General features: G+C 41.3%; 1 protein-coding gene across 20 annotated transcripts; it reads right to left on the reverse strand.

Annotated features, from left to right (window-relative positions):
• Nucleotides 1–1263: 1263 nt before the first annotated feature.
• On the reverse strand, nucleotides 1264–18506 carry HNRNPA3 (heterogeneous nuclear ribonucleoprotein A3). 20 transcript variants are annotated; one of them, XR_013774806.1, is made up of 14 exons: nucleotides 18369–18506; nucleotides 14642–14752; nucleotides 14143–14163; nucleotides 10382–10504; nucleotides 10145–10291; nucleotides 9853–10063; nucleotides 9536–9625; nucleotides 9368–9460; nucleotides 9121–9201; nucleotides 8279–8425; nucleotides 7322–7447; nucleotides 7167–7239; nucleotides 4043–4117; nucleotides 1264–1880 (listed from the first exon to the last, which is right to left on the reverse strand). XR_013774806.1 is itself a non-coding variant. In XM_079310402.1 (13 exons), the coding sequence occupies exons 2-12, from the start codon at nucleotides 14705–14707 to the stop codon at nucleotides 7187–7189; spliced, it is 1158 nt and encodes a 385-aa protein (XP_079166528.1). In that variant the 5' UTR covers nucleotides 14708–14752; nucleotides 18369–18506; the 3' UTR covers nucleotides 6704–7080; nucleotides 7167–7186. The 20 variants fall into 20 exon arrangements, 17 of the variants coding, with proteins under 17 accessions (XP_079166517.1, XP_079166528.1, XP_079166525.1 ...); XR_013774807.1 differs by having other exon boundaries at nucleotides 9368–9475; nucleotides 14143–14166; XR_013774805.1 differs by lacking the exon at nucleotides 14143–14163.
• Between the last annotated feature and the right edge of the window lie 1179 nt (nucleotides 18507–19685).

Consider the following 19685-nt stretch of genomic DNA (forward strand, 5'->3'; position numbering starts at 1 on the left):
AACCACACAGCACTGTCAGCATTACTAATGCTTCATTTTAATAACCTTTGGAAAGACCATGTAACACAAAGTTTCAAGTCTATGCAATGCTAAGCTCACATTTTTGTTTTCCTCCTTGCACACTACGTAAATTCATGAGATCTTTTCTCCAAAGGCATGTAAAATCTGTGAAAGCCTTTTTCCAGCTAAAATTTCTGTAGGCTTTTGAGCAGTTCTCCTGGAAATACACTGCTGTGCCTCTGACTTCAACCAATGAGCATCCTGTGTCCCTGCTGTTACTTTGGTGCTTATGGAAAACTGCACACTAGCAACCAGCCACCTGCCCTGTTTGGAATCTCTGCTCAGTGAACTGAAAAGCTTTGTGGAGTTTTAAATTATGATTTATAAAATAATAAAAAATTGGCAAGTAAATAGCATTTAACTACTCAAAGGAACTCATTGCACTTGATCATTTTGGATTGTTTCAATACAGAAAATGCATAATTTGTAAGAGTTGTTGATCTGAACATTAAAAACTATCTTCATCCCTGTGCAAGTTCTAAAACCTATGCTTAAATCTGAAATGATTTTTTTCTTGCCACTGCTGGTCCATATCATGGGTGGGCACTTGGGGAATGCAAGACACTGCTGCCACTTAAAGCATGAGGACTAAGCCATATCTGAAGGTGGCAATTTCAGAGCATAGGCATCATCAAGGGAAAAGCACCCGGAGCCATGGCCCTGGACAGTCTCTGACACTGATACTCAGTAACTCAGACACAGGCAGGGGCTGTGGCAAAGCACAGAGCACCTAAAAAGCTCCTGGGTTCCCCTTGTGATGCTATCACGTCTGTCAGAAAAAATTCTCTACAGCTGCAATATGAATACTTTGAACTACAAATTGGCTATTAAACAGACATCTCAGTAAACTCTTACCCTGCACTTCCATTTATTCCTTAATTTGTTCACTAATGTGAAAGCCAAAGACGAGCAGCATCCTTACAGCCTTTGCAGGGACTACTGCATTTTTACCATCCTTTTGTCTAACACGCAATACAAAGACACTTCTTCCATTACCAAAATAAAAGTGCAACAATAAACCTGCAGTTATTTGAATTTCATCAGGTGAAGAATCAGTCTGAAGTACCTTGGTCTGTGACAGCTTGCTTTCACTTCAAACCCGTGTTCTTCACATCAACAGTGCATGCTGCTCTCGCATCAAACCCCCCAACACCATTAAGGAAAACAAAAAATCCAAATTACTCATATATAAAAACATCAGAGTGCAAATTATAACCTTCATTTTATTATTATTGTTACTGAGGTACAGAGTATGTTCTCCAGCCTGAGTAACTAGTGACATTGCCAAGCATCACAATGCTGACCTCATACACAGACAAGCTTCCACATGGAAACCAGCTGTTTCTTCATCAAAACATTGTTTTAAAACCATTAAGAATAAAGCTGAAAAACTGGCCTGGTTTTTGGCTTGCAGTCTCAAACTGGAAAGATGATCCTGTAAGAAAATGCATTGCAGTAATTCTAGACCACTTTGTGTTCTTCACAGCACTAAAAAAAGGTGATGGCAACACATTTTAGATTGTAAGTCATTTGACAATATACACTTTATTCTGATACAAAATTGAAATATTTTAACAAATTTCAATCCATTATGGATTATACTGAAATTTTAAATCTCCATGCTATTTTAACTTGTTTAACAACAAGTTTCAAGATGTCAGCATACTAGCACCACTGCTCTTGAAGTCTTTGCCAGTTTTACCATTTTATTCTGTTTCCAATCTTGCGATATTATCTTCTACATGAAGGCCATTTTTTCTTCTATGGAGATACTTGGATTACTTTAGTTCAGGAAAAAGCTAACAGAGAGAGATGTCAACCTGCAGCACCCACAGCAGAAAAAGAATCATCCATCAGATATGTGAATTTCAGTGATACTCAAGATCTTGCATGCTCCACACAATTTAAGATACACGCACTTATCAGAGACCACAGACTGATTTGCGAATATTCCACCTCAGTGTAGACAGTACATGAAAACACATTAATGTCTTAAACACAGGAACCAAAGACAGCATTCAGTACATCACACAATTAATGCTTGAAAAGTTTAGGATCCTTAGGTATTGAAAGGATATCAAAATTAAGGTGCTGCATCTAATTTTGGTTTTCTGTAATAGCATAGTTACCTCCATCAATCTGGGTTGCTTCTGGGGAAACTACCTAGAAGTATTATTTTTGTTATCAAGGTAATTTTTGTACAACTGCACCTCAGGGACCTTAGGCTTTGTTAGCTTTGCATCTTTCCATTCCCACCTCCACTTAATGCTGCTATTTTCAACAGAAGCCAGCAAACCAAAACAGGGCCATGAAACAATGTTCCTAACTCTTAAAAGTGCCTTGAACAGTGATACAACTGACCAAGTACTCCCTTAAGAATGTATTTGTGTCAGTTATTCCTGAAAAGATTTGGCTGTAAATAACTGAATTTAAGCAAATTAGTCTTAACAAGAGTGTTATAAATCAAACTGCAAATAATTTGAATAGTGATTATCTATTTTTGTATGGGGTGCAAAAAGACTCATCCAAAGCACAGAACAAGTCTGCAGCAACGTGGAATCCTCTCACATTAAGGAAAGGCAGAGCTTTACTCTATACACAGGCCTAGCACAAAGGCAAACTACAAAGTTTTTGTTAAAAATTAATTTTTAAAAAACATTTCCAAAATTTTACTGTTAAAAAAAAAATCCAAAGAGCACTGCAAGTGCTAGAGCATTTGCCTGCGCCTGAGGGGCAATGCTATTCCCCATTACCTGTTGCTGCACAGATGCCTGTGGGAGCTCTGCCAAGCACAGCAAAAGCAGTTTCCCATTTTTAGGTCTAAGCAAGCAAGCTTGTCATGACAGCAACAAGCTGCCACTAAGGCAACGTGACTGTATTGCTGCACTGTCAGATTTAGGCTGAACCTTGGCTAAGCACAAACTTGTCTCAATGTTTCTTAATAAATATATGCAATCATCACGAGATTTTTCAATTAAGTAACTTCTGATTTTATGAAAGTATCTTTCTACAAAAGTTTTTGTATGTTACTTCCAAATTACATTTAACTGTATATTACAAAGTTGGGAATTACTTTCTGGGAGTCTACAGGCAGGAGGTAAAAAGTTTAAGTACTTGAAACAATTTGCAAACGTGCCTCTGCCTCTGATTAGGCAGGTTCCACTTTCAGAGCAACAGAAATATAACCAACACTAAAACAGAAATTGACTTCCTAAGAATGCACAGGCTCAGAAATGTATTGGGAAATTTAAATAGATGCTGAAGTACTTTATAAAAGAAATTGTAACTATCAAAAGATGCAGAAAAAGAAAAAAACAAAAAACAAAAAAACCATTAAAAGACTTCATATATGTTCCAGTCTGTGTAAAAGCAAGATTCCATGTGAAATTTTTATTGCCATTCCATTTGCCATACAAATGCCACTGTGGTTTCAGCTGGATGTCATATGACAGTGTTAGCCTCAATTACCCTGCCTGGAAGCACCCAGAATCTGAAAGGGAGCTCATTGATAAACTGGTAAACCAAGATCCACTACCTAGGAGGGAAATCCCAGCTTGCACCAATAGCAAGCCCCCTCTCAGAACGGGTGCAGCAGCAGCAGGTCAGACACTGCTGGGAACTGATGAACCACTTCAGCGTCCCTGCCCTCCTGGGCTTCTCTGGGGCACCTCTTTCCATGACAAGGCACAGAACAATTTCCCCCCACCCCAGCACACTCCTCAGTAACCAAAACACATTTCAAAACATCAACTTGTCTTCTTCATCTCAGACATGAAGCAATTTTGTATCTGCCAGGAACAGAAGATTCTCGAATAGGAATTGTGCCAGCAAGCAGCCCACATCCAGAACAGGAAACACTGGATGACAGGCTGCAGCATTTGCTGCTCAGTACTTCTGGGTTCCCTTGATACTAAAACTGTCAAAGCAAGGTCTAGAAGGAAAAAAGGATTAAACATATTTTACTATACACTACAAGTCTTACCCAGTCAGAAACCTTCATTTGAAGAGGATGTGCAAGACATTCCCCATTTTGTCAAGCAGCAGCTTCTCATTCAACCTGAAAATTAAAGAAATTACTCTTACCTTGTTTAAAAACCTCCCACCACTCTTTATAATTCATGAAAAATTTTAAAGGCAAACCTTACCTATGCTCATTGCCCTTCCTTTCAGGTCTAAATGCTAGACCTATTGATTTGAGTCAACTCAAGTAGCTATCACTCAAGGAGGTTCCAAAAGGTGAAGAACTCTTGCTAGACTTTCTTCGATATTTCAGCTGTGATAAGCAGATTTAACTAGCCTTGGGAAAGCTGCTCACTATCAGCACAGTATCTTATTCCTTCACTTTTCTGGAAGTTGAAGCTGTTGCTCCTGCTGCCTTGTCATTCTTTAATTAGGCTGACTTCTCCACACTCAATAGGCTGCTGAAGTCCTGTCTTACGAGTCTCCTTAGCAATGTATGGATCAAAGAAGTACATCCTAGGTTCTGTAAAGCTGGCGGATCACTGTCCTCATGGCTTACACTTTTCCACGTCACAAACAACAGCTAAGCTACCCCACCCACCTACAAAGCGGTCACTTACATCCATCTCTTAAAAGGTTGCATACAGATCTTGTTCATAAAGTTTATTATGACACTATTTTTCAAAGTTAACATTGTAGTCACAGTACAGCTACAAGAGGCCCTGTTAAAAAGAACACTGTCAATACATTCTAAAATAATTTAGAAATACCAGATCAATTGTCAGAAGGGACAGCAACCCCATTCTCCAGTTGTCCCTGCAACCACATGCAGGCCCCAGGTGCAAGTCTACACATCTTCTAGCGTAGTAATGTACAAAGCAAGTCAGCAGTTAGGTGTCTCACTCCCTAGTGAGTGTGGTTTAGGTTCCCCGTGTTTTCAAACTCCAAATGGGTTGTTTAAAAAATGCCTTTATTGAAGTACAGCCTCCCCCCCACCCCAAGCCCAAATGAACATGTACAACAACAGAAGCGTTCACTAAACCACCAATTCTTGCTTTAACTTTTGAGATCTTTCAGAACTCCACAGACAAGAATAAGCAGACTTTGAAATCCATTTGGAGGCTACCATCTTGACACTGGTTCCTTGTTTTAGCGTACTGCAGCTAAATACACTCCAATAACAGCGTTTAAATAACATATGTTTAATTTTTTTCAAACAACACACTTATTTTTCTACCACTTCTTAAAAATTATAATTCATTATTAATATGACTGATTATGCCTTAAGCCATTTCATACATCTTTGCAGATTCATTCCTACACTGGAATTGCATTTACCTTATACTGCACATTGACCCAGAAGTGAAACAGGTGTGAGTAATTCCAATACATATTGCCAAGTGTCTGAGCATTTCTTTTATTGACTGGGTCCCTACTCTTCTGAGTCTGAATTGACAGCAAGCACTGGCCTGGCAATAGTCAAGAGAATTCACATCAGATGGGGACAGGACAGACTGCAGTGCCTTAATTTGGAGGTCAGAAGTGAGAATGAAGTACAATTTCTAGCCACATGGTCAGATTTTCTACTCACTGCACCAAATCCAGTAGTAGCACACTGTCATTCTACCTGTGTGAACTCAGGACTGTACCCCTCTACGTTGTGGGAGTGCTTCTAGTCGGTAAAATACAACTAGACCATGTTTTATCTTTGAGCTCTCAGCTGAGCACAGACATCTGCCAGGGAAGCAGCTCAAGAACTCTACTATTTAAGAGCCCACGGGGAATGGGCTTTTGGATCGCATTACCTGGGACTGTCAGTGATTACACCTGTGCTACCCTTGGCTCTCAGTCAGAAGCATGTGTCCAGAAAATTGCCTAGGGTGCATGCAAGAAAGTATATAGCCATTAAATTATTGAGGAACATACCTATTACTCTCACTATGACACCTCATTTAATTGAAACAGTGCAGTCTGGTGTGAGGGAAAAGGAAATGGGGACAAAGGGGATGAAAATTCCAAGCCACCCTCCCCAAAGTATAGTTTTATTGAAACAGAATCATTGTATATCCCAAGGAAACAGGCACTTGATTCCCCCCACCTTAACTTCTCGGGAATTACAATAAATATAAAGGTAAAAAGCAAATTTCTTTTTCTCTCCACCCAAGACTTAAACAACTTCAGTTATCCCTTATGCATCTCAAATGAGACGGGAGACAGCTTTCACGTGTCTAAAGTTGGTCTTGTTAAAATATTTATCATGCCTTATTTTCTTGAAGCGCTAATACTAATACAGAACTACAAATTAAAAAAATATGCACAAACCAAAATGTAATTTGAAACTTTCATTAAGATAAAGCTTAGTTCTATGATTCACAAACACTAATTTGAGTAACTCAATCCTAGTTATACATCTAAACAAACTATAATGCAACATACAGATGTTTTCCCTCTGTATGTCTATGTAACTCATGTCAATGACAGTTACGTATATACACTGAGACTAGACCCCTTAAGACTGCAAATCAATAGGTGTTTCTATTGTTAACTTTAAATTAATACAAAATAGTAATTGAGAAATGCATTTATCTTTCCTATTAACTAACAAGGAAACACCCTAAACTACATTTCATTTCTGTTATAGAGTTCTCTGTACTAAATGTGGAAAAACTGAACTACACAAATATTGAAAAGTTAAAAATTCATTGATTTGTTTATTCCTGGTACCACTACCACAATTTACAGGGCAATATACCTGATGTAATGGGAAAATAAAAAGAAAAAAGAAAGACAAAGCTACAACAGAGAAAGACCTCAGGAATGTACATCTAATCGACACTACATTGCATGAATCAATAGCTGCACTTTTTGCAAACTGTGGCTATGACAGTCCTGATCAAGAAGGGTTTCCTGTTTAAGCTGCAGTAACTTTTCTGACTATGGATCATCGTTCCTTCTGTGGCAGATTTTACAGTTCCTCTAATTCATTTGGGACGACTGTCTCAAAGTAACCTGCAGCTTTCCTGACAACTCCTCGCTCTCTCTCCTGCTAAGAACTGTAGCCTGTTGAATACAGGATAAGAAAATTATTACTCTCAGTGAACAGTTGTACATTATTAATCATCATTATAAATATGCATTACACCTACCCTTTTTTCTGGTAGCATTTTTAGAATCTTCTACCACCATAGCCCCCACTTCCACTTCCAGATCCATAACCACCTAAAAGAAGCATGTATATTGAAAACACATGACAATAAGGGATTGTAACTCAAAAGTATTTTCTGTACAAAATTATACTTACCACCATAGGGACTGCCAGAACTTCTGCCACCAAAGCTGCCACCACCTTTCATGGGACCATAGTTAGACTGCTGTTGTCCACTGTAATTGCCAAAATCATTGTAGTTTCCACTTCCACCATAATTACCTGAAACAAGTCATTTAGAAAGCCGTGTTTGTTCAACACTTAGGACACAAAACTCACCAAATTTCAATATCCAATGTAAAAATAAATCATAGTAGTTTAGAACAATTTAAAATAAAGTTCAGAAAGTATTTTGATGCTAACTCTTTGCAAAATGCACAAGTACAGAAGAACTCTGGTACTTTAATGATTAGAAATCAGCATTTTATCAAAGATGAAACATCACATTATACAAGCACATTTGAATAGGCAATTTGATGCTAACCCAGTAAGCCAAATTAAGGCCCCCAAAATTAGAAAACCATTTACAATTTCTCTTCTATTGCACAACTTTGCATGTATGACAATAATGTAAATTACAATTTATTTGCTAAAAAAAAAAAAAAAAAAAAAAAAAAAAAAAAAATAAAAAAAAAGAAGAGAAAAAGAAAAAAAAAAGAAAAAAGAAGACAGAACTGTAACGGACATGCTGCATACAGAGATCAGAAAGTACAGTAGGATATACAGTTTTTTCAGCTTAACTCCCCAAATTTGGGGCAAACAATAAAAAAAGCTTATAAAAAAATCTGTATTTGTAGTCTTCACAAGGGAGGATGTCATCTACATGTTTGTGAACTGGCATCCAAGGACAACATCCTCAAAATGGTCAAAAGCATTAAAATTCCTGTACTCTGCCTCCACACACAGATTTATAGCCAAGGCTATTTGAGAAATACATCCCTGGCAAAACAACCCTGTAGCTTATCAAAACTGATCCACATGAGAAAGAACTTTTCAGGTATTGTGAAATGAAACCTAAGAGCCATGGATGTGGAATTAAAGCTGGAATCTTACCCCCGCCAAAATTTCCTCCTTCATTGTAGCCATCATATCCTCCTCCTCCACCTCCATATCCACCACCTGGGTTTCCATATCCTGGTCCTCCACCACCGCCATAACCTCCTCTGCTGCCATAGCCAGGACCACCTCCATAGTTGCCACCTTTGAACAAAAGAAGAGTCAAACTTAACACATCAAAGCTAACTAATAGTAAGGAAAGAGCTATTTAACAAAAAACCCCAAACCAACACACTTGCACAATAAAAATGTCCCACAGTGTGTTCTCTGTATTATGTTGATTGTGGCTGCATAATTTATCTAAACTATTTAATTGATTAAAAAAAAACATGCTTATAAAATCAGGACCTAAGTAATTAATTACATGCTACTTCACTCATCCCTTTTTGCATTCTGTTAATTGCACTTTTCAGCCTTTAGGTAATTGCTGCACTTCTCTTCAGATGTATTTAAGATACTCATCTTAACCACATCTCAAAAAAGATACTGAACCACAAGAAGTCTTAAGAGTTGACTGAAAACAGCTGCTTACTGCTTTATTCGATTTTAGCAATCTCAACTGACATGAGAATCTTCACTTAGCTCTCAATAATAAACAGCTGCCTCATGACCTTATGATGAGATTTTCTAGATGGTTAACGCAGACAAGTATTTTTTCCACCCATCATTTTGTGGGGAGGAAAAAAAAAAAAGTTAACTCTTCACACCTCTATAATGTAGACAATTTTTACTATTGCTATTATCACATTATCACCAAAACAAACTTTGCTTCCAAAGTGAAGGCAAAACTTACAGCTGGTTCTAACACTGGGGGAAAAGGAAGTGAACAGTACACTTACCATCACCAAATCCATTGTATCCGTCACCACCCCCAAAGCTTCCTCTGCTCCCACCACCGCCACCACCACCCCCATAGCCTCCTAGAACACAAAACAGATGAGAATGTTTTCCTGAACAGAAGTGTTTAAGCCAAAGTAAGTGTTTAAGCCAAGTGACACAGGAAATTAAAAAAAACAAAAAAAAAACCAAACAAAAAGCCAAACCAAAATGTAAATCACACTGTATACTAATATTCCAGCTATTTACCTCTCCCACCAAAGTTTCCTCCTCGGCCAAAATTCCCTCCACCGCCTCCAAAGTTTCCACGGCCCATGAAGTTGCCTGAGCCACCCCCACGACCTGCAAAATATTTCACTTGAATTACATTAATTGAAAACCTGTTACACCAAATAGCTATGCACAACTACAACTCACCTCTCTGAGAGCTAGCAGTCTGCATCTCTTGTTTAGAGAGTGCTTTTTTCACTTCACAGTTGTGTCCATTTATTGTATGGTATTTCTGAACTACAGAAAACAGTGAAAAAGCAAAGTTAGAAAATCACATCACTGCAATATGCTGTAAAACTCTCATAGAAAGTTACTGTAAGGCATGTGCACACTTTGAAAAGTAACACTGAATCAACCCCATCCCTCACAATAGTAAACCAGCTGATTACACAGTCCACACACTGCTCTTCTGAAATCCCAACACTTTTATCCCTAAGTCATTTTTCACTGAAGAGCTTACGTACCAACAATTTTATCAACTGTATCATGATCATCAAAAGTTACAAATGCAAAGCCTCTCTTCTTTCCACTCTGCCTGTCTTCCATGACCTCTATGGTTTCAATCTTGCCGTATTTTTCGAAGTACTCCCTTAAATTATATTCTTCTGTATCTTCTTTAATTCCACCAACAAATATTTTCTTTACTGTGAGGTGTGCCCCAGGCTTTACAGAATCCTGCAATGCCAAAAATGACATAAAGTGCTTAAAGTTGTAGGGAAAGATTAGGATATGTGGTTAAGTGGAACACTAACTCACCTCCCTGGAAACCGCTCTCTTTGGTTCAACCACGCGTCCATCAACCTTATGTGGTCGAGCGCTCATGGCAGCATCCACCTCCTCCACACAGGAGTAAGTCACAAAGCCAAAGCCTCTGGAACGTTTTGTCTGTGGGTCTCTCATCACCTGCAAACACACAAGGAGGCACTCTGCATTGCTGAGCTACTTTAAGTATCTAACCCTTTCAAAAGTACAAACTAGTAGTAGAGACTTTACCACGCAGTCCGTGAGTGTGCCCCATTTCTCAAAGTGCTCTCTCAGGCTATCGTCTGTTGTTTCAAAGCTCAGACCTCCAATGAACAGCTTTCTCAACTGCTCTGGCTCCTTTGGCTCATGGCCCTATAAAATAAAAAAATCAAAAACGTATTTTGAATACAAATCACAGAATTTCACTGAAATACTAGAAATTATCTGTGCACATTATAACTACAAATAGGTGAAGTACATTTACGTAAGAACAATGATTTCTAATGGGTTTAGACAGCATAATAGTAAACATTTAATGAGGTGTGATTTTAATTAAAACACTAACAACTTCAAGAGTGCTAAAATGCAAATAGTAAAGAGATTTCAATATACTAGGTAAGTCAGTTGCTCCCCACCACCCAGAAATGCATTCATTCTGTGCCTTTTTTGAGTTGCAGATCGTGCTGTAGGGATAGGGGATGAAACACTGCTAGATAAAGACAAGTTCTAACACTTCATGAAGGATAAATATGCACAACTAAAAATATTTAAGGACGCGATAGACAAGAAAAGAAGGTTCCTCCTCAGGCTGAGTGTCTACTCTTTGGGGATGTCCATTTTGAAAGGTAACTCTTATGCATTTTTATGAAACATATCAATACTGAATTCCCTGAAATCATTAATTCTGTACTGTGATAATTTCATTACTGGAGTACATGCAAGCAGGAAAGTGCAAGTATGTACATGTGGATTTTATCATTATGGTGAGTACCTCTCAAATGTGAAGCAACAGGGACCTATGTGTTATAGACAAAAATGCCATGAGTAACAACTCATCAATGACTAGCAGTGGGTAAAACTACTGGAGTAAGACTGGTAACTTAACTTAGCAAGCATCACAGAACAAGCAGGTTTAATAGCACTTGGTAACACTGCCTATATATGGCCAGTGATATTTAAAAGGTGAAAATCTGCAGATCCCAGTTTTCTATCACATCACTGAAATGGGCTTAGGAGTACAACTGTGTTACTGCTCTATTTCAGTGCTGCACTTTTTTAGTAGACAGGCAATTTCCCTGTACATCTGACAAGGAGTTCACAAAAAACTGTTTCACAACTGCCACTGTCAGAAATGTCTTACAAAAAAGCAGACTAAAACCCCATTTAGCAAGTGGGTACTTGTGCATGTGAAACACTCCAGTGAGGTGCTGACCAGCTAAGCTGTTTATGACTTCAGTTCCACAGCGTCAATGTTTCTGCTGCAGTGCATTAAACGAGACTAGATGCAGCATTATCCTGAGGTGAACTACACAGAAACAGCCACAGACTTCTATCTGTAGACATTTTGCTTCAAATCTGAAATAAAGAGGCTTTAGCCTCTGCCACACTGCTAGAGTTGACCAGGAAGGCTTAAGCCCCTTTGAGTCAGTTTTTGTATTATATAGTGCTTTAGCAAACCATCAGTTTGTACTACAGTAAACAGTAGTTAAGATTATGAAAAGCCATCTGGGAAGTAAATTCCTGCCCTTACTGTTGCTGAATTTTGTTAGAAAGAAGCCCAGCATTCTTGATAACAGACTTCTATTCAAGGCTTTGTTACCTCAGGATCATCATACAAATCATTAACAGTCAGTGGTCCCATGACTACAAAGTAAAGCTTCTAGTGTCTTCCAAGTGATCCAGACTACAAAGGTATTTTAATAAAAACCTCCCTTCTCACTACATTGGAACTTTTAATTTTACAGGACTACATGCCTACTGCATATAGAAACTGCCTTAGGTCAAGTGCTGTTATCTGTTGCTAATTGCTGTTTTTAAAATCTACTGGCAATTTTTAGTTGGATTATGTTAAAGCTAAGTGTTTCAAACTCTTCTACACATATTGAAAGAAATTTATTATGTGAAACTATAAAGTTCAGTGTCCTACAAAATCAGAAACCTGCTTAAGGAAAAACTGGCCAAACTATTTACAGTTTTCTGATATTATTCAAGGCTATCAGGGTTTCCAGCTAGCATCTCAGAGTGCTTTTTATCTTAAAAGATTGACCACAGAAATTTTCAGGTAAGGATAAGTGAAGTTCTTTTCTGCCTTTTGTTATTATGTGCATGAGAACCACTGTTCTCATACAGCAGGAAGAACAACTGCTGTTACAGCTTCTCTGTTCCACTGAACAGGAATTATTCTTAGGACACATAGGTGTTATAAAACCTGTGTGCAAAAACAGAAGGCAGTATTTTCCTCGAGAACTAGGGAACTTGTTTTTAGGTAGTTTGTTCTCATTGGGGCTTTCAGAGTACTGTCCTCTATCAGAAAAAATGCTGTTTCTTAGTTCTGCTGCAAGGTATTTCTAACAGTAGAAAATCCCTGAGTGTAATTCCACCCTGCTCTATCCGAACCCGGCTGCTTCCTGCTCAGCTGACACGGCACGAGCGCACACGCCATTTTGCAGCACTCCTCGGGTAGGAGAGCAGAGAGCAGCTGCAACACCACCCGACCTGCCTTTAGTCGGCAAGACGCAGTTTCTCCCCTTCAGATGCCAGAAGGGCTCCCAGACACATTACAAAGCTCTGCGGAGGCGGAGAACCTTCCTTCAGGCCCGACTTTGGCTTTCCTTCCCTCCTCCCCCCCCACCACAGCCCAAGCGCGGCGCGGGCCCGGCCGCCTCCATTTTGTGCTCAGCCGCGGCCGCGCCGCCAATATGGAGCCGAGGGCGGGGCGCGCGGCCGGCGCCGCAGTGGCGCCATGGGCGGGGCCCGGCCCGCAGCGGCCCAGGGCGAGGCCGGGCTGCGGCCCCGCGCTGCTCAGCCACTCCAAAACCCCCAGCTCGCCGCAGGCTGGCTAGCTGCACCTCTCGCCAACAGCAGCGAGGCACGATGGCAGCTAGAACCCCCTGGGATTCCTGCAAAGATCCCCATCTTTGCAGAAATCCTGGCACCTTTTGATACAACGCTGCTGCCCATACATACTGCTTCTATTCTGAGGCTGCCATCAACTGAAATTGACTATGGCAGAGGCTCTGAATAATCAGCCTTTTGGAGCTGCAGTATTTCTCTCTAGAGGCAGTTTTCGCGTGGAGCTCTCCCGTGCATTCTGCCTCTGAGCAGCAGCAAGTGTCCACAAATGCCTGTCACCAAAGCTGCCGAGATGTGGCTGAACCCGAGACCACCCTGTCGCCAGGAAGCAGAATCCCAGACTGCCTTCTGAAACCAGAAATCTTAGAGGCAACTGGGGCTTCAGCAACTTTCCCTATGAAACTTGCTCTCTAGAAACTCAACAGTTTTTAAGATCATTGCAGGGCAATCTACTTTTGTGAACTACAAGAGCTTACTCAGTATGCAGCTGATCGACCGCAGTTACACTGAATTCAAAGTCCAAATGAGTAAGAGTTTCAACATTCCTTTGGAAAGGACTTTACACACTGTACTTCAATACAAAATAACCATACACTACCAGACACATGCAAGTCGGACAAGGTTTGTTCATAATTCAAGTGTACAGCCCTCCCACATTGCAGTAGTGTATCATTCCAGAAAAAAATTGGTTTGAACTAGCTAAAATATTCAGGCAACCTGAAAAAGAAATGTTAGAAAGCAAACAAATTCAAGTAAACGAAGAGAAAATGCCTCCATTATAAGCTATATAAGCACTTTTAATACCCTTTTTACTTATCTTGAAGTTATTTTCTGAAGGGTATTAAGAACGTTCCCCCCCCACTTCCACACCCTGCCCCAAAAGTAACTAGCTCCCATCCTCCCAAAAACAGCCCCAACATCTTCTCTATACTACGCACCTTATTCAGTCTACGGTATTTCTGCTAGAAGCAAAAGAAGACAGTTATTTTTACTTAGTACAGCTCGCTTTCATTTGCAGTGACTATCAGGCAACCATTTTTAAGTAAAAAAAAAAAACAAAAAAGGAAAAAAAAGAAGAAAAGAAAACAGGAACCTGTCTTCATTCCCACTAAAAACAGGACTTTGAAGTTCTGCTGATACTCTGATGATGCATGAATTTCTTAATAATTACACCTTGCTTTAATCAGAAACATATATATAACCAGTTTTGTTATAACAGAAGGCTAGACAAGCAAAATTTCCCCATTATACTTAGCACCCCACCCCTTAAAACTCTAAGTAATAAACTGCAATTTAAAGTTACTCCACTAAAACGGGGATGAAGAAGGTAGGAAAAAAAAATCAGAAATGGTTAACTTGGGGGTTTTTTCATCTTTTCCCCTTAAAACTACTTTATTTTTAAAAAGAAAAAAAAAAAACCAAACCCCATTCTCTCACCTGTGAGGATCGTCTTCCTTTCCTCTTGTAGTCTTCCACTTCTCTGTCTTCTTTAATAGCAGCCATTTTGAAGGGTACTCTAACTCAGCCTTTCTTTTAGATCTAGGAAACCTAGAAAACAGGTTGGGTAAGTCAGTACTTACCCCAGTTTCTGTGGCACAGGGCCTTCTCTGGCTGCAATGCACTGGTGCAACTTTACAGGAAGAAATGGGTGAAAGTAGGAAAAAAATCCCAGAAGTATTTAAAAGGGTAGAATAAAAAGCCTCAGACTACTTAGCTAACAATTGAAGAGCTGTAAAAGAAACATCTGCTATCCAGTCAAGCTGACTTCACAAACTAATGCTAAAATCTGTAGCAAACCTATTACTGTCTCACAAAACTATTGTGAAGACAACTGATACACAGCAAGCAAATTCCACCTTTGATACCCAAACCCTCTACATAAATTCTGCTTCTCTGAATTTTTACCCCCAAAACACGTAAAATTTTGCAAATACTGCTTATTAGAACTCGTGTAGTCAGCTATCCAGCAATGTGGAACACTAGAAAATACTGTATATCTTGTATAGCTCCTCTATGAAAAAATACTTTCCACTAAGAGTAGTGCAAGAACCCCTTACTGATGCTACCCTGCAACATCAAGAACTTCAGATCCTCAGCAGTCTAGAGCACTAAGCATCTGTATTACTTCTGCCTCCATATTATATATTTGATTACTGCCCTGAACTGTGAAATATATGTACCACTATAAATAGGAATTCTTTTAAAAGACAAGCTCAGTGAATGAACCCATACCTACACATCCAAACAAAACAATCATGTTCTCTTTGGCCCTTTTTCTAAATAAAATTTTCTAGGATCCTTCAGTTAGTCCAAGTATTAATATATTGGTATTTTGGCCAATATTCATACTACTTTGGATGTTCCTTGAAGTTTTATTACAGTAGCCAAAATGCAACACTGTTAACTATGTAACATACTTCAGTAAAACTGAAGTACTTGTGCTAAGTTTAAAACCATAGAAATTTACAAGATTAGGTGTACTTCTGCGAGGGATGTTTGTTTGGGTTGTTGGGATTTTTTTGAAGCCTTCCTGCATATGGAAAAGCAGGCAGGTCTTTACTAATGAGCAATATATACTGTTATTCGAGTGGAAATTCCTAAACATAACTTCATGTTAAAACCCAGCTTCATCTGAAATCATGAGTATCACGATTTGACGCATTAACAATTTTAAAGGTTTTATTAAGTAACATCAAGTGTTTGTATTATCTTCAGTTCCTCTCTACACAATGTTAAACCTGCTCTTGAGGTCAAACATCAATTTGATTTAAGAGGTATTAGGATATTAAGTACTTCAACTGAGCTGTTCAGTTTTTAAAGGCATGTAAGGGAGGCATGAAACAGAACGTTAACACTTCAAGGGCCTTTAAAAACCTAGCTCTATGGCAAAATAAAGCTTTAGGAACTGTTAGGGAGTAAAGCGATAAGTTTATTTAAATACATTTTCAAAGTAATGGAAACTATGAATCCCTTCCTGAAGCTGTCACTTGCTGCTTTCTCCAACGAGGCTCCACACTGGCCACCATAAAGCTCCGGGGCACGGTCTCTGCCCCAATGGCCTCTCAAGCCCTTGAGGGTTAAAAAAGGGAGTTGTCTTCTTGCTAATGCATACCACCAGCTCATGTGGAATACAGCCCTGCTCAGTCCTATTCCTATGTTCCCCTACACAAAGTTAAGGGGGACACCACCAAACTTTTAAAATTCTTATTACCAACAGAATACTCAAACTCTGAATCAAAATATTCAGAACAGTTCTGTTATTAAATGCTAGTTAAACTAGCATAACTGCATAAACTACATAACTTAAAGTAGTCTCCAAGGAAATCTTTAAATTATAAAGAAGTCACCAGAATATGTCTCATTACTCACAGTGCTGCTCTATCTCTTAAAGGAGAAAAGAAACAGAGACAAAGCAGAGACATTAGCAAGATGGAAGTTCACCCATCCAATCAGAGAATACTATGGAAATGCCCTGGGGTATTTCCTGTAAGCAACTGAAGTTGGACCTAAAGTGCATACAAAAGGGTGTTTTACCAAACCTAAAAGTTAAAGCAGGAAAAAACTGATTCTCATTTTTAAGTGTTGGTAGTGAATATACTACCCAACACTGAAAGGAATGTGTGCCTGGGAAAAAACCCCAAGATATTAGCTTAATACCTGATGTAATATGTTTCCATGCTTTGCTGAACCACTTTCAAATACTTTTAACACATCACCCCTCCCAGTTATTAAACCCCGAAGTAGCTAAAACAACTGCGTACGTGAAAAAGTTATTTTTAGCTTCTTTGGCAAGAGATTCGGTTTATTCTGTTTTTAATGTAGGAACAGAAACCAGTGTGAGCTGTTGGCCTCTCTGACATTAATTAAGGTTTCAGTTTTCAGTGAAGAGAGTAAAGATAAAAAATATCGCACACAAACAAAAAAAAAAGCTGCACTATTTTTGCCTGCCGTACTCTGAAACACTTTAGCAAAAAAACCTCAGGTTTTGAGGACAGGAAAGCAAGGGGAAGCTACGATGACCAACTCCCTCCAGGTATTGCAAGAATGATTCCCCTAGGTTTGTGCAGACTCCTCCGTGCTGCTCACCAGGATCATGGCAGAATGCCACCGAACGGCCTGGGTCTTTTGCATGTGTAATTGTGGGACTGGAGAAAAGGCAAAGAACTCTCTAGTTTTTCTTTCCCCACCTCCTTGAACAGCAAAGGCTCTAGACACACTTAAACTCCCCCTGGGCAGAGGTGAGAGATACTAGGGAGGTGCTACTGAGAAAACTGAGTGTGTAGAAAGCGTGTTAAAGAATATCCCCGCCGCACTATTCCGGGTAGCTTATGCTCGGGGAGGGGGGGGATAGGCCGGGGAGGGAAGGGGGAAAAGAACATGGGAGAGCAGAACAATAACGCGAGCACGTGTACGGCTCGGCTGGCCCTACTGCTGCCCGAATACGCGCCCAGGGGTCCCGGTGTGCGCAGGATTGCTGCTGAGCGCCCCGCTGCCCACAGCCCTGCCCCGGGCCGAGGGCCGGGCCCCTCCACCCACGCGCCGGAGCGCTGCGAAATGGCGGCCGCAGCCCGCGGGGCGGAAGCGCCGCCTCTCCCGCTCCCTCTCTCTTCCTGCCCGCGCCGCCATTGCGGAATAGCGGCGTGGCGCAGGCGAAAGCGGGTCTAGAGCGCGGCACGAACGCTACAAGCAGGCGGCGGCTGCGGGAACTGCAAGGGACTCCATGACGCGTTGCCGCCAACCACCCCCTTCCCGCCGCGCTTTCCCGCCCGCAGGCTCGGGTGGAATCCGAGCCGCTCCAGCTCCGCGCGGCGCGGGAGGAGCCGCCTCGCGTCCGCCCCCTCCGCGGCCGATGGCGGCGAGCCCCGAGCTCCGCGCAGTTACCTCCATTTTGTGCCCGCGCTCGGCCAGCGCAGCGCCAATATGGAGCCGGGCGGGAGAGAGGGGGCGGACGAGGGGGGGTCACGTGGCGCCAAGGCGGGCTCGGGGCGGCGCGCGCGCTGCGGCCGTTACCGCTTTTCTTCTCAGGGCCCGCCACCCATCCCCCCCCGCTCCCCCCTTTCCTCCCGCTCGCGCGCCGCCAGACCCGCCGGGAGGGCAAAAAAGGGTCGGGAGCGAAGGAAGGTGCCGAGGAGGGTCAGGGAGGTGAGGAAAGACAAGAGATCACCGTGCCGGCGTTCCGCGACAGCGCCTTCCCGCGCTACTCGGTCCCACGCCGGCCGCCGGCCCCGCGCACGAACCGCCGCCCGCTGTGGGGGTGGCGGCGCCGGCGCAGCCGCGACCTGCGCGCGGGGCGGCCCCGCCTCCCCTCATGGGGCCGCCCCCGCCCCGCCCCCGCCGCGCGGGCCGAGCCGAGCGCGAGGGGCCCCGTGAGGGAGCGCAGGGCGCGCGGATCCGCAGGGGCTGGCAGGCAGCTGCATCAGCTGCTTGTACGAGAGAGAGGAAAAGGAGGAAATGCCCAGCTGACAGGGGACATCTCCAGCAGTAGCAGGGTGTACCCGAGGTGCACAGGACCTTCTAAGAGAAGCTGTTTGTCTCTACGTATTGTTTTACGCTGGAGATGCTGCGAGGCGGCGGCTGAAGATCGGCTCTCCTGAGCTCGTTCAGCGCTCACCCTCAGAACTGAGCGTAGCTTAGTCAGTTTCCGGATAAATACCAAAACAAGTCCAAGCAGTAAGTTTCCCAAGTTTCCCCATTCAGATACATCTCCTGTAGATTTTAATGACGCTTGTTAGCATAGAGAGTTCAGGAGAAGGGTATTCTGCGAGAATGTAATATAGAATGAAGCATAGTTAAGCACATAACATCACACATTTTTCCTTACCAGAATAATGGCATCAGAAAAAGCACTATTTAAAAATTTGACTATGAAAGCCAAGGTTTCGTAAGTCTTGATTGTCCTCTCCTTAGTACCAGTACCCATTTTGGTATGATGACCTAACCTTAACAGGCGTTGGCACTTACCTCTTTAAAAATATCTCCATCCGATATAAAGGGGTAAAACAGTTGATGAGTTTTTACTGAATCGGTAGAAATTTAGTATCAGGCGTTAATTTCTTTATTTTACCCTGACGTTTCTAAAAAACCCCAATAATTTACACAAAAGCTTCCAAACCTGTTTGATTAACTAAACATAATTTTCCTAATGCGTAGAGAAATTCCCAGCAAATCTAGAAATGTTCTCACTGCCATGGTGTACAGGGATTGAAACAAGTTTTTAATCATTTCTATATCTTTGAGAAGGTATTGATCTATACAGATCGTAAAACTCACTGAAATTCTCGTTAAAAACCCCACGAGCTATTCTTTGCACTGAGGCCAAAGCCAACAATTTTGTCATCTTCCTTTTCTCAATAAACCACACAATTTAACTTTTTATTTAAAATAAAATTCTTCATATATGTTGTTTGTTCTCCTGCCTCTGTTACTCTCAGGGTGACAGCACTGAGAGACAGACAATGGTACTGGCTAAATATATATCTTA

Source organism: Erithacus rubecula, assembly GCF_903797595.1.
Source record: "Erithacus rubecula genome assembly, chromosome: 8".
Classification (NCBI taxonomy): Eukaryota; Metazoa; Chordata; class Aves; order Passeriformes; family Muscicapidae; genus Erithacus; species Erithacus rubecula.